The sequence below is a fragment of the Pan paniscus genome, chromosome 9, assembly GCF_029289425.2.
Source record: "Pan paniscus chromosome 9, NHGRI_mPanPan1-v2.0_pri, whole genome shotgun sequence".
Taxonomy (NCBI): Eukaryota; Metazoa; Chordata; class Mammalia; order Primates; family Hominidae; genus Pan; species Pan paniscus.
Genome location: NC_073258.2, coordinates 49,952,608 through 49,967,147, shown reverse-complemented (window position 1 = coordinate 49,967,147; position 14,540 = coordinate 49,952,608). Strand labels below are relative to the sequence as shown.

Here is a 14,540-nt window from a genome sequence, read left to right as displayed (position 1 = left end):
GGGAAGTCAAGGCAGGAAGATCACATGAGGACAGGATGAGACCAGCCTAGGCAACATAGGAGATTCCATCTCTGCATAAAATAAAAAATAAAATAAATTAGCCAGGCATGGTGGGTTGTGCCTCTAGTCATCCACTCAGGATGCCGAGGCAAGAGAATCATTTGAGGCCAGGAGTTTGAGGATGTAGTGATCCACTGCTTCCGCCTTGGCAATAGAGCAAGACCCTATCTCTTACATACATATATACATAAACAAATCAAACTTTAGAAATTGATGTTTAGAGGCTATGTGTGGTGGCTCATGCCTGTAGTCCCAGCACTTTGGGAGGCCGAGGTGGGCAGATCACTTGAGGTCAGGAGTCCAAGAGCAGCTAGGCCAACATAGCGAAACCCCATCTCTACTAAAAATGCAAACATTACCCAGGTGTGGTGGTGCACACCTGTAATCCCAGCTACTCGGGAGGCTGAGGCAGGAGAATCGCATGAACCCTGGAGGTGGAGGTTGCAATGAGCCAAGATTGCGCCCCTGCACTTCAGCCTGGGCAACAGAGTAAGACTCCGTCTTGGCCGGGTGCAGTGGCTCACGCCTGTAATCCCAGCACTTTGGGAGGCCGAGGTGGGCGGGTCATGAGGTCAGGAGATCAAGACCATCCTGGCTAACACGGTGAAACCCCATCTCTACTAAAAATACAAAAAAATTAGCCGGGCGTGGCGGGCGCCTGTAGTCCCAGCTATTCAGGAGACTGAGGCAGGAGAATGGCGTGAACCTGAGAGGCAGAGCTTGTAGTGAGCGGAGCCACTGCACTCCAGCCTGGGGGACAGAGCGAGACTCCATCTCAAAATAAAATTGCTATTTAAGAACTTACCTACATATGCTGGAAAGGATGTGGAGAAATAGAAACGCTTTTACGCTGTTAGTGGGAGTGTAAACTAGTTCAACCATTGTGGAAGACAGTGTGGTGATTCCTCAGGGATCTAGAACTAGAAATACCATTTGACCCAGCGATCCCATTACTGGGTATATATACCCAAAGGATTATAAATCATGCTGCTATAAAGACACATGCACACGTTATGTTTACTGCAGCACTATTCACAATAGCAAAGACTTGGAACCAACCCGAATGTCCATCAATGATAGACTGGATTAAGAAAATGTGGCACATATACACCATAGAATACTATGCAGCCATAAAAAAGGATGAGTTCATGTCCTTTGTAGGGACATCGATGAAGCTGGAAACCATCATTCTGAGCAAACTATCGCAGGGACGGAAAACCAAACACCACATATTCTCACTCATAGGTAGGAATTGAACAATGAGAACATTTGGACACAGGGTGGGGAACATCACACACCGGGGCCTGTCATGGGGTGGGGGGTGGGGGAGGGATAGCATTAAGAGAAATACCTAATGTTAATGATGAGTTAATGGGTGCAGCACACCAACATAGTACATGTATACATATGTAATAAACCTGCATCGTTGTGCACATGTACCTTAGAACTTAAAGTATAACAACAACAACAAAAAACCTACATACAGAAAGAAAAAAATGAAGGCAGGAATTATGACACTAAGGCACTGAATACGAACTCCTACATGATTAATGGAACAATTTATGTTTACTTTTAGGTGACCTTTGAGTTTATGTATGGGATGTATGACACACAAAACTAGATTTAACTTTCTGATAAATCTGTTCATTTACCAACTTTTTAGTGAGCGTAGAATGTGTCAGCGCTGTGAAATTTAATATAAGTAATAGCTGGAAAAGTCTAGCTAGAATTTAACATTTTATGTGTTTATAATACATATAATAATACTCTATGTATTATATTGTTAATTGTAATCTTGGAGTAGCCACAGATGATCCAAAAGGAAATGGCATAGCAGCATTACAGAGGCCATACCTGATACCACTTAAATTTGAGGAAGACATTGATCATTGGTTTTAGCCATGTTGAGCCCCATTTTTAATTCCTGTCACTTCATGTTTTTAATTTCTGTCACTTCCTGTTTGAGGAATAATCATTGATTAAAAGCTTTGTTTTTAACTTTGAAAGTCTTTATTTCTTTAGGTTTTGAAAGTCTTTGTTTCAGCTGCTACACTGTAATTGGCTCAGTTTGAAGTAAACACTTTAATCACCAAATTCTAAAATCAGGATATACTATCTATGAACAATTTGGAAAGAGAGTGAGATTGAATAATTGATTGAAATAACTATAAAGATTAATTTTCTTGTTCTCGGTTTTTTGTTTGTTTGTTTGTTTGTTTTTGGAGACATGGTCAGTCTCACTTTGTCACCCTGGCTGGAGTACAGTGGAGATGTTTCGGCTTAATGCAGCCTCAACCTCCTGGGCTCAAGCTATCCTTGCACCTCAGCCGTATGCTCGGCTAAATTTTTATTCTTTTTCCTTTTCCCTTTTTTTTTTTTTTTTTTTTTGTTTTTATGGGATAGACAAGGTCTCACTATGTTTTCGAGGCTGGTCTCAGATTCTGGGCTCAAATGATCTTCCTGCCTCAGATCCTCCCGAAGAAGTTGGGTCTGTAGACATAAGCTGTGTTGCCTGGCTCATAGATCAACATGTTTTTTTATTTTTTATTTTATTTATTTATTTATTTTGAGATGGATTTTCACTGTTGTTGCCCAGGCTGGAGTGCAGTGGCGTGATCTCAGCTCACCGCAACCTCCGCCTCCCGAGTTCAAGCAATTTTTCTGCTTCAGCCTCCTGAGTAGCTGGGATTACAGGCATGTGCCACCACACCTGGCTAATTTTGTATTTTTAGTAGAGACAGGGTTTCTCCATGTTGGTCAGGCTGGTCTTGAACTCCTGACTTCAGGTGATCTGCCCGCCTCAGCCTCCCAAAGTGCTGGGATTACAGGTGTGAGCCACCATGCCCAGCCCAGATCAATTTTTTTTTTTTTTTTTTTTTTTTTTACCCCCGGAGACAGAGTCTTACTCTTTTGCCCAGGGTGGAGTGCAGTGGTGTGATCTTGGCTCACTGCAACCTCTGCCTCCCAGGTTCAAGCACTTCTCCTGCCTCACTAGCTGGGACTACAGGCACGTGCTACCAGGCCTGGCTAATTTTTTATATTTTTAGTAGAGATGGGGTTTCACCATGTTGCCCAGGCTGGTCTCAAAACGCCTGACCTCATGATCCACCCACCTCGGCCTCCCAAAGTGCTGGGATTACAGGCGTTGAGCCACTGCACCTGGCCTATAGATCAATTTTTATTAGCTTTAACCATACGATGTAATTTATTCTTCTGTGGTAGTTCAGTGATTATTAGTTTTGCGGTTATGTTCTAATCTGTAAGTAAGTTAAAAAAAAAAACATGTTATACTTCCGTTTTAGATGCTTCTTAGGACATATTGACATTGTTGTTACAAATACTGTTTTCCTTTTTGTTTCTAGGCGGTCTATGCTTGCTTGGTGCTTATGCTGACAGTGATGACGATGACAATGATGTTTCCGAAAAACTAGCACAATCCAAAGAGACAAATGGAAACCAGTCAACTGATATTGATAGTACATTGGCCAACTTCCTAGCGGTTAGTGGTGCTTTCGTTTGGAGTTTTAGTTATTGAAGCTACTTTGGGACCTGGATCTTAAGTGGTCAGCGTACTTGTCAGTTCAATGTCTTCCTCCTCCTTTCTCCCTCTCCCTCCAACACTCTCTTCTTGTATTTCTCCCGATCTCTATCTCTCGTTTTGTTTTGTTTTGTTTAACTTTAAGAGATGGGGTCTCACTGTGTTGCTCAGGCTGGTCTTGAACTCTTGGGCTGAAGCGATCCTCCCACCTCGGCCTTCCAAAGTGCTGGGATTACAGGTGTGAGCCATCACACCTGGCTGTCTCTCCTTTTTTTTTTTTCTTGAGATAGACTCTCACTCTGTTGCCCAGTCTCGAGTGCAGCGGTACGATCTCGCCTCACTGCAACCTGTCTCCTGGATTCAAGTAGCTGAGGCTACAGGTATGTGCCCCCGAGTAGCTGGGGCTACAGGTATGTGCCACCACACCCAGCTGATTTTTGTATTTTTGGTAGAGACGGGGTTTCACCATGTTGGCCAGGCTGGTCTCAAACTCCTGACCTCAGGTGATCAACCCACCTTGGCCTTCCAAAGTGTTGGGATTACAAGCGTGAGCCACCACCTCCCTTTTCTTTTTGTAAAGCTTTCAAAGAGAAGAAAGGCAAATTAGAAGAGACTGGGGAGCTTGTATAATTGGAAGATGAGGGTTTTGATTTGAGAAGCTTAGAATGAGTATCTAGAATTTTTTTTTTCTCCCTCGAGACTGGGTCTTACTGTCACCCAGGCTGAAATGTGGTGGTGTGATGTTGGCCCACTGCAACCTCTGCCACCCAGGTTCAAGTAATTCTCCCACCTCAGCCTCTTGAGTAGCTGGGATTACAGGCATGTGCCACCACGCCCGCTAATAATTGTATTCTTTTTTTTTTGTTTTTTGTTTTTTTTGAGACAGAGTCTTGCTCTTTCACCCAGGTTGGAATGCAGTAGCGTGATCTCGGCTCACTGCAATCCCCGCCTCCCAGATTCAAGCAATTCTAGTGCCTCAGCCTCCCAAGTAGCTGAGATTACAGGTGCCCACCACCACATCCAGCTAATTTTTGTATTTTTAGTAGAGACAAGTTTTCACCATATTGGCCAGGCTGGTTTTGAACTTCTGACCTCAGGTGATCCGCCCGCCTTGGCCGCCCAGAATGCTGGGATTACAGGCGTGAGCCACCGTGCCCAGCCTAATTTTTTTTATTTTTAGTAGAGGGGGATTTCACCATGTTGGCCAGCCTGGTCTCGAATTCCTGACCTCAAGTGATCCACCTGTCTCAGCCTCCCAAAGTGCTGGAAGTGTAGGTGTGAGCCACTGTGCCCGGCTCATGTAGAATTTTTAAAAAGTGATTGCCATTTCCTCAAGTTTCTTGTTGTTGGTATAATTACTGCATTTGTTACTCTTTTCATACTGAAGGAGATCGATGCCATAACAGCTCCTCAGCCTGCAGCTCCTGTAGGAGCTTCTGCTCCACCTCCAACTCCACCTCGACCAGAGCCAAAGGAAGCAGCAACATCTACCCTTTCTTCTTCTACTTCAAATGGAACAGACTCCACCCAAACATCTGGATGGCAATATGATACTCAGTGTTCACTGGCAGGAGGTAAACTTGATCCTTTGATTTTTAAAGAAAAGTAAAATCCTTAAAGGGATTCTAGGCATTCACTTTTCTGGTTTTTTGTTTGTTTGTTTGTTTGTTTGTTTTAAGATGGAATCTCGCTCTGTCGCCCAGGCTGGAGTGCACTGGCGCGATCTTGGCTCACTCCAACCTCCACCTCCTGGGTTCAGACAGTTCTCCTCCCTCAGCCTCCTGAGTAACTGGGACTACAGGCGCACACTGCCATGCCTGCCTAATTTCTCTTTTGTATTTTAGTAGAGACGGGGTTTCACTGTGTTGCCCAAGGCTGGTCTCGAACTCCTGAGCTCAGGAAATCAGCCTGCCTTGGCCTCCCACAGTGCTAGGATTACAGGTGTGAGCCATCGCTCCCGGCTGGCATTCAGTTTTCTAAAGATGAAAGCCCAGAGACTTTAACCTTAGACTTTAGGATTCTGTCTTTTTATTTTTATTTATTTAATTGTTGTTTTTTTTTTGAGACTGAGTTTCACCCTTGTTGCCCAGGCTGGAGTGCAGTGATGCGATCTCGGCTCACTGCAACCTCCGCCTCCCAGGTTCAACCAATTCTTCTGCCTCAGTCTCCTGAGCAGCTGGGATTACAGGCACCCACCACCACGCCCAGCAAATTTTTTGTATTTTTAGTAGAGATGGGGTTTCACGATGTTGGCAAAGCTGGTCTCGAACTCCTGACCTCGGGGGATCCACCTGCCTTGGCCTCCCAAAGTGCTGTGATTACAGGTTTGAGCCACCGCGCCCAACCTCTGTCTTTTTAAATAAAGCATGTTGAAGATGGTAGGTAGGATAGTCGGCTCAGAAAACTTGTAGGATGTAATTTTTATCTTTTAAAAAGTAATTGCTTGTCCTTGCCAGTTGAATAAGAAAAGCCATGATATTCAAAGTATTTTAGGTACATTTTAGGACCAGCAAACTGCTTTTTTCTATTTACTAATTTAGAGGTGGAGTTTTGCTCATGTTGCCCAGGCTGGAGTGCAATGGTGCAATCTTGGCTCATCGCAGCCTTTGCCTCCCGAGTTCAAGCAGTTCTCCTGCCTCAGCCTCCCGAGTAGCTGGGATTACAGGCACGCACCACCACGCCCAATTTTTGTATTTTTAGTAGAGACAGGGTTTCTGCATGTTGATCAGGCTGGTCTCAAACTCCCGACCTTAGGTGATCTGCCCACCTTGGCCTCCCAAATGCTGGGATTACAGGCGTGAGCCACTGTAGCCGGCCAAACTGTTTTTTTTAAAAACTGTGTTCAAAGGTGACTCTAAATGTTAGATATTGAGAAAATAATTCTTGGTGTTAGGCCAGTGGTTCTCAACCAGTGTTGGGGGGTGCCCCTAGGGGATATTTGACAATGTCTGTCAAATATTTTTTATTGTCACAATGTAGGAGGCAGGGTGGATGGGAGTGCTACTGTATCTAGTGGGCAGAGGCCAGGGGTGCTGCTAAAACCTCCACATAGGATTGCCCCCCCCACAACAAAGACCTGTGTGCCCAAAAGTTAACAGTGCTGTTTTGAGAAACTGTTAGGTGATTTTGGCTTTTGAGCTTATATGTAAGCCAGAATCGTAGAGGGATTTGTGCTTAAAATTTGTTTTATCTTCTAGTCGGAATTGAGATGGGCGATTGGCAGGAAGTCTGGGATGAGAACACGGGATGTTATTATTATTGGAATACACAAACAAATGAAGTGACTTGGGAGTTACCCCAGTATCTTGCCACACAGGTACAGGGATTACAGCATTACCAGCCCAGGTAAGAATAAATTTAAAAGTGAAATTGCCTAGAAGGAAATTGAAGCCTTATCTTTTGCTGATAGTATTTGTCTTATATTTCTCTTGCTAAGTATATATTTTGTTAGTTCTGTGCCAGGTGCTGAAACTAGTTTTGTGGTAAATACAGACATATATTCTAAGGAGAAAACGATTTCTGTTTCCAGTAGTAAAAGTGGACCAGTCATAGCCAAGCGAGAAGTTAAAAAGGTCAGTGTCGAAACTTACCTCATTTGTTTATTTTCAGATCTAATAAGCCTTACTCTGAGCACAGGAATGGAAGCCTTCTCTTAATATTTTATGTCATACATGTGAAATAGGAAAAGTTTCATAACTTTCACTTTGTTTCTGTGTATTATGTAGCCTTTATAGCGGTTACTCAGTTGACTTTTTCTTTTCTGTTTTTTTTTTTTTTTTTTTTGAGACAGAGTCTCGCCCTGTCACCCAGGCTGGAGTACAGTGGTGCGATCTCAGCTGACTGCAAGCTCCGCCTCCCGGGTTCACACCATTCTCCTGCCTTAGCCTCCTGAGTCGCTGGGATTACAAGCACCCGCTACCACACCTGGCTTATTTTTTGTATTTTTTAGTGGAGACGGTGTTTCACTGTGTTAGCCAGGATGGTCTTGATCTCCTGACCTCATGACCCGCCTGCCTTGGCCTCCCAGAGTGCTGGGATTACAAGCGTGAGCCACCACATCTGGCCTTTTTTTTTTTTTTTTTTTTTTTTTTTTTGATATGGAGTCTCGCTCAGTTGCCCAGGCTGGAGCGCAGTGGTGCTGTCTCGGCTCACTGCAACCTTTGCCTCCCAGGCTCAAGAAGTGATTCTCCTGCCTCAGCCTTCTGAGTAGCTGGCATTACAGGCACCTGCCACCATGCCTGGCTAATTTTTGTATTTTTATTAGAGACAGGGTTTCACCATGTTGGTCAGGCTGGTCTCAAACTCCTGACCTCAGGTGATCTACCTGCCTCAGCCTCCCAACGTGCCGAGATTACAGGCATGAGCCACTGCAGCTGGCCCACTTCACTTTTTCTTTGAGAGCTTTAGGGTATCACAGAGGCCTCTTGGATCATTGCAAAGGACGTGGGAGCAGCAGTCCAGACAGGGCTCCACTTCACATAGAATCATTCTATTATTTTTCGGATTCCATATATAAGACATTTTAAAAATATAAAGGTAACTACTTTAAAAACTACTGCAGGTTGAGTATTTCTTAATTGAAATGCCTGGGATCGGAGATAATTTAGATTTTGAATTTTTTTGAATTCTGAAATATTTGCATTATACTTAGCAGTTGAGTATTCTTAATCTGAAAATGTGAAATCTAAGATGCTCCAGTGAGCATTTCCTTTGATCATCATGTCAGTGCTCAAACGGTTTCAGATTTTGGATTTTTCAATAACGGATACTATGTTAGTGAAACCTGAGCATTTCTGTAGCCTAATTAGTAAGAAAAGTAAGTTGTATTCCTTAGGGAGTGTATATTGAATTCCAATTTATCTTCAATTTTAAAGACTTTTTTGCATCAAAATATATTTTAATTTTAATTTTTTTCTTTTTGAGACAGAGTCTTGCTTGGTTACCCAGGCTGGAAGGGAGTGGCACGATTTCAGCTCATTGCATCCTCCGCCTCCCAGTTTCAAGCAATTCTGCCTCAACCTCCCGAGTAGCTTGGATTACAGGCACAACGCCTGACTAATTTTTCTATTTTTTTTTTAGTAGAGACGAGGTTTCACCAGTTGGTCAAGCTGGTCTTGAACTCCTGACCTCAAGTGATCCACCTGCCTCAGACTCCCAAAGTGCTGGGATTACAGGCACAAGCCACCGCACCTTTCCTTTTTATTTACTTATTTTTGAGACAGGATCTGACTCTGTCACCGAGGCTAGAGTACAGTGGCACGACCATGGCTCACTGCAGATTTACTCTCCTGAGCTCAAGCAGTCCTGCCTCAGACTCCTTAGTAGCTGGGACTACAGGTGTGCACCACCATGTCAGGTTTTGTTTTTTTGTTTGTTTGTTTATTTGTTTTTTGAGAGATGTGGTCTCACCATGTTTGCCAGACAGGTCTCAAACTCTGAGCTCAAGTGATGCTTCTGCCTCGGCCTCCCAAATTGCTTACATTATAGGTGTGAGCTACTGCATGTAGCCCAAAAAAATACTTTATTTTTATTTATTTTTTTTTTTTTTGAGACGGAGTCTCGCTCTGTCGCCCAGGCTGGAGTGCAGTGGCGCGATCTCGGCTCACTGCAAGCTCCGCCTCCCGGGTTCACGCCATTCTCTTGCCTCAGCCTCCCGAGTAGCTGGGACTACAGGCGCCCGCTACCACGCCCGGCTAATTTTTTGTATTTTTAGTAGAGACGGGGTTTCACCGTGTTAGCCAGGATGGTCTCGATCTCCTGACCTCGTGATCCGCCCGCCTCGGCCTCCCAAAGTGCTGGGATTACAGGCGTGAGCCACCGCGCCCGGCAAAAAAATACTTTAAAATAATATAATTGAGCTTGGCGCAGTGGCTCACACCTGTAATCCCAGCACTTTGAGAGTTCAAGGCAGGCGGATCACTTGAGGTTAGGAGTTCAAGACCAGCCTGGCCAACATGGTAAAACCCCGTCTATTAAAAATACTAAAATAACTGGGTGTAGTGGCACATGCTTGTAGTCCCAGCTACTTGGGGGTCTGAGGCAGGAGAATCGCTTGAATCTGGGAGGCAGAGGCTGCAATGAGCTGAGACCGCACCACTGCACTCCAACCTGGGTGACAGAGTGAGACTCCATCTCAAAAAAAAATTTAATAATAATAATAAAATAATAATTTAATCAGGGCAGGAAGATGGCTTGAGTGCAGGAGTTCTGAACCAGCCTGGAAAACATAACAAGATCAACCCCATCTCTACAAAAGAAAAATTACCCAGGCAAGGTAGCACACACCTGTAGTCCCAGCTACTCAGGAGGCAGAGGCAAGAGGATAGCTTGAGCCCAGGAGTTCAAAATTATCATTGTGCCAGTGTGCTCCAGCCTGGACAGAGTGAGACCATCCAGAAATAATAGTAATAACTTAAATTTACAGTTACAGAAAGGAGGATAGGACAAGTGTTACCCCAATGGGAGAAGCAGATACTTTAATCACAAATTTCATTTCAGGAATAGTTCATTTTATTTTATTTTGTTTTATTTATATTTTTTATTTTTATTATTTTTTTTTTCTTTGAGACCTAGCCTAGCTCTGTCACCCAGGCTGGAGTGCAGTGGCGCAATCTCTGCTCACTGCAACCTCCACCCCCCGGGTTCAAGCGATTCTCCTGCCTCAGCCTCCCGAGTAGCTGGGAGTACAGGCGCCTGCCCCACGCCCAGCTAATTTTTGTAGTTTTAATAGAGACGGGGTTTCACCATATTGGCCAGGCTGATCTCGAACTCCTGACCATGTGATCCTCCCACCTTGGCCTCCCAAAGTGCTGGGATTACGGGCATGAGCCACCACGCCCAGCTATTTTATTTTTTTGAGACAGTCTCTCACACTGTCATCCGAGCTGGAGTACAGTGGCATGATCTCAGTTCACTGCAACCTCTGCCTCCCAGGTTCAAGCGATTCTTCTGCCTCAGCCTCCCGAATAGCTGGGATTACAGGCGCACGCCGCCATGCCGGTCTAATTTCTGTATTTTTAGCAGAGATGGGATTTCACTATGTTGGCCAGGCTGGTCTCAAACTCCTGACCTTGTGATCCGCCTGCCTTGGCCTCCCAAAGTGCTGGAATTACAGGCATGAGCCACTGTGCCCGGCCTAGGAATAGTTCACTTTAGTCTAAATCACCTTCATGGCATACTTACTAAATTTTCTTATCAGGCCCAGCATGGTGGCTCACGCCTGTAATCCCAGCACTTTCGGAGGCTGAGGTGGGCAGATCACCTGAGGTCAGGAGTTCAAGGTCAACTTGGCCAACCTGGTAAAACCCTGTCTCTACTAAAAATACAAAAATTGGGCCTGGTGCCAAGGTGGGCAGATCACCTGAGGTCAGGAGTTCGAGACCAGCCTGGCCAACGTGGTGAAACCCTGTGTCTACTAAAAGTACAAAAAAAATTAGCCAGGCTTGGTGGCTCTCGCCTATAATCCCAGCTGCTCAGGAGGCTGAGGCAGGGAAATTGCTTGAACCCGGGAGGCAGACGTTGCAGTGGGCCGACATCACACTTTGCACTCCAGCCTGGGCAAGAAGAGTGAGAGTTCATCTCAAAAACAGAAACAAAAATGAGCTGGGTGTGGTGGTGCATCCCTGTAATCCCAGCTACTTGGGAGGCTAAGGCTGTGAGGCTGGGAATCGCTGGAACCTGGGAGGCAGAGGTTGCAGTGACTTGAGATCACGCAATTGCACTCCTGGGCAACAGAGTGAGACTCTCTCAAAAAAAAAAAAAAAAAATTTCTCATCATACAGAAGAAGGTAAAGATTTATCCAGTCATGTTATGAGCTGACAAAATACTGATCTTAAGTCTATCTCTGTTTACTACTAGTCTGCCTTTTGACATCCTGAGAATAGCAGGGAGGATATATTTGAATCCTACCTAGAACTAGGCTCTCATTCAGTCAGTGTCTGTCTAAAGTAATAATGTAATGGTATAAATATATACTCACCTGTTGGGAGTAAGTGGTTTTGGCCGGGCACGGTGGCTCACACCTGTAATCCCAGCACTTTGGGAGGCTGAGGTGGGCAAATCACAAGGTCAGTAGTTTGAGACCAGCCTGGCCAACGTGGTGAAAGGCCTCTACTAAAAATACAAAAAATTAGCTGGGCGTGGTGGCAGGCGCCTGTAATCCCAGCTACTCGGAAGGCTGAGACAGGAGAATAGCTTGAACCTGGGAGGCAGAGGTTGCAGTGAGCCAAGATTGTGCCACTGCACTCCAGCCTGGGTGACAGTGCGAGACTCCATCTCAAAAAAAAAAAGTGGTTTTTACCTTGAGTATTCAGCTACTGAAAACAGTTAATATGAATGTATGTGCAATTGAATGTATGTGCAGGTGAGATTTATTTCAGAATTAAATGAGACTAAATTATTTTGTTCTTTATAGGAAGTAAATGAAGGAATTCAGGCTCTCTCAAATAGTGAGGAGGAGAAGAAAGGGGTGGCAGCATCGCTGCTTGCTCCTTTATTGCCTGAGGGAATAAAAGAAGAAGAAGAGAGATGGAGAAGAAAAGTAATTTGTAAAGAGGAGCCAGTTTCAGAAGTAAAAGAAACAAGTACAACAGTAGAAGAAGCAACAACAATAGTAAAGCCACAGGAAATTATGTTGGACAATATAGAAGACCCTTCTCAGGAGGATCTTTGCAGTGTTGTCCAATCTGGAGAAAGTGAGGAGGAAGAGGAACAAGATACCCTTGAACTGGAGCTAGTTTTGGAAAGGAAAAAAGTAAGCTTTTGAAAGTTACTTGTAGAATGTTTTTTCCTCAGTACTACTCTACAGGGATCATTGTGCTTGACTTACAACCATTATTGGGATTTTGTTTTTCTTATCCCATCATCTAGGTATGTTGAAGCTTACGCAGCAAAAACTTTAAACTACAGAGTTGTAGGTTTTTTGATCCTTGATGATACTTTTGGTAGTTATCGGGGGAACTCGCCCCCAATATTTCAACCTAGGTTCTTTCTATTTTCCATAAGTATCGGCCAGCTGAGAAATAGAAAGAGTATAATGAGAGGAATTTTACAGCTGGGCCACCGGGGGTGACATCACATATCGGTAGGACTATGATGCCCACCCGAGCCTCAAACCAGCAAGTTTTTTATTAAGGGTTTCAAAAGGGGAGGAGGTGTAAGAACAGGGAGTAGATCATGTGCTTCAAAGGGCAAAAAGGTACTGATAAGGGTCTATGTTCAGCGGTGCACATGTTGTCTTGATAAACATCTTAAACAACAGAAAACAGGGTTCAAGAGCAGAGAATCAGTCTGACCACAGACTTACCAGGGCCGGGTTTTTCCCCACCCTAATAAGCCTGAGGGTACTTCAGGAGACCAGGGCGTATCTCAGTCCTTATCTCAACCGCATAGGACAGACATTCCCAGAGCGGCAGTTTATAGACCTACCCCCAGGAATGCATTCCTTCCCCAGGATATTAATATTAATATTCCTTGCTAGGAAAAGAATTTAGCGATATCTTCCCTACTTGCATGTCCATTTATGGGCTCTATGCAAGAAGAAAAATATGGCTCTTTTTGCCCGACCCTCCAGGCAGTGAGACCTTATGGTTTTCTTCCCTTGTTCCCTAAAAATCACTGTTACTCTGTTCTTTTTCAAGGTGCACTGATTTCATACTGTTCAAACACACGTTTTACAATCAATTTGTACAGTTAACACAATTATCACAGTGGTCCTGAGGTGATGTACATCCTCAGCTTACTAAGATAACAGGATTAAGAGATTAAAGTAAGAAAGGCATAAGAAATTGTAAAAGTGTTATTTGGGAATTGATAAATGTCCATATTAAAATGAAATCTTCACAATTTATGTTCCTCTGCCACGGCTCCAGCTGGTCCCTCCATTCAGGATCCTTGACTTCCCACAACAGGTAGTTGATAATCAATAAAGAGACTTGACATTACTCAGACTTATACAAATGGGTACCAGAAAAAAAACAGAAAGAATGAATAAGACCTACTATTTGATAGCACAGTAGGGTGACTGTAGTCAATAATAACTGTATATTATAAAATAACTTTAAAGAATGAAGTTGGATTATTTGTAACTCAAAGGATAAATGCTTGAGGGGATGGTTATCCCATTCTCCATGATGTGCTTATTTCACATTGCATACCTGTGTCAAAACATCTCATGTATCCCATAAATATATACACTTACTATGTACCCACAAAAAAATTGGCAAAATTAAAAAATAAAAATAGAGTGAGTAGGCCGAGTGCAGTGGCTCATGCCTGTAATCCCAGGACTTTGGGAGGCTGAGCAGGAGATCACTTGAGCCCAGAAGTTGAGACCAATGTGAGCAACATACCCAGATATCATCTCTTACTAGAAAAAAAAAGTATGATGACATGTGCCTGTAGTTCCAGCTACTTGGAAGGGTGAGGTGGGAGGATTGCTTGAGCTCAGAAGGTTGTAGCTACAGCGAGCCATGATCATGCCACTGCACTCCAACCTGGGCAACAGAGGGAGAGCCTGTCTCCAAAAAAAAAAAAGTGCTTTCTGTTCTAAAAGGATTTAAATTTCAACAACATAGTCTTGTTTATTATTCTGATTATACATATTAATAAGCAGTTAATGACACTAACTTAATTGTCATGTTCTTTGTAGGCAGAGTTGCGAGCCTTGGAGGAAGGAGATGGTAGTGTGTCAGGGTCTAGTCCACGTTCTGATATCAGCCAGCCAGCATCTCAAGATGGAATGCGTAGGCTTATGTCTAAAAGAGGAAAATGGAAGATGTTTGTTCGAGCTACCAGTCCAGAATCTACCAGTAGGAGTTCTAGTAAAACTGGACGAGATACTCCAGAAAATGGAGAAACTGGTAATTTGTGCTTCACATTAAACTTCAGAGTTGAAAGATATAGAGGGGAAGGAAACTCTTGTCTTTTTTTGTTTCCTCTTCA

The 14,540-nt window shown here is 43.9% G+C and overlaps 1 protein-coding gene across 3 annotated transcripts in view; it reads left to right on the top strand.

The window, feature by feature from the left end:
* FNBP4 (formin binding protein 4) overlaps positions 1 to 14,540 on the top strand; it is a 51,569-nt gene that overhangs the window by 9,722 nt on the left and 27,307 nt on the right. For all 3 annotated transcript variants that reach the window (XM_034932623.3, XM_034932622.3, XM_034932624.3), the window contains exons 3-8: positions 3,423 to 3,559; positions 4,986 to 5,172; positions 6,796 to 6,943; positions 7,050 to 7,170; positions 12,013 to 12,351; positions 14,248 to 14,458. In XM_034932623.3, coding sequence (XP_034788514.1) covers positions 3,423 to 3,559; positions 4,986 to 5,172; positions 6,796 to 6,943; positions 7,050 to 7,170; positions 12,013 to 12,351; positions 14,248 to 14,458 — 1,143 coding nt within the window. The remainder of the gene's footprint in view (positions 1 to 3,422; positions 3,560 to 4,985; positions 5,173 to 6,795; positions 6,944 to 7,049; positions 7,171 to 12,012; positions 12,352 to 14,247; positions 14,459 to 14,540) is intronic.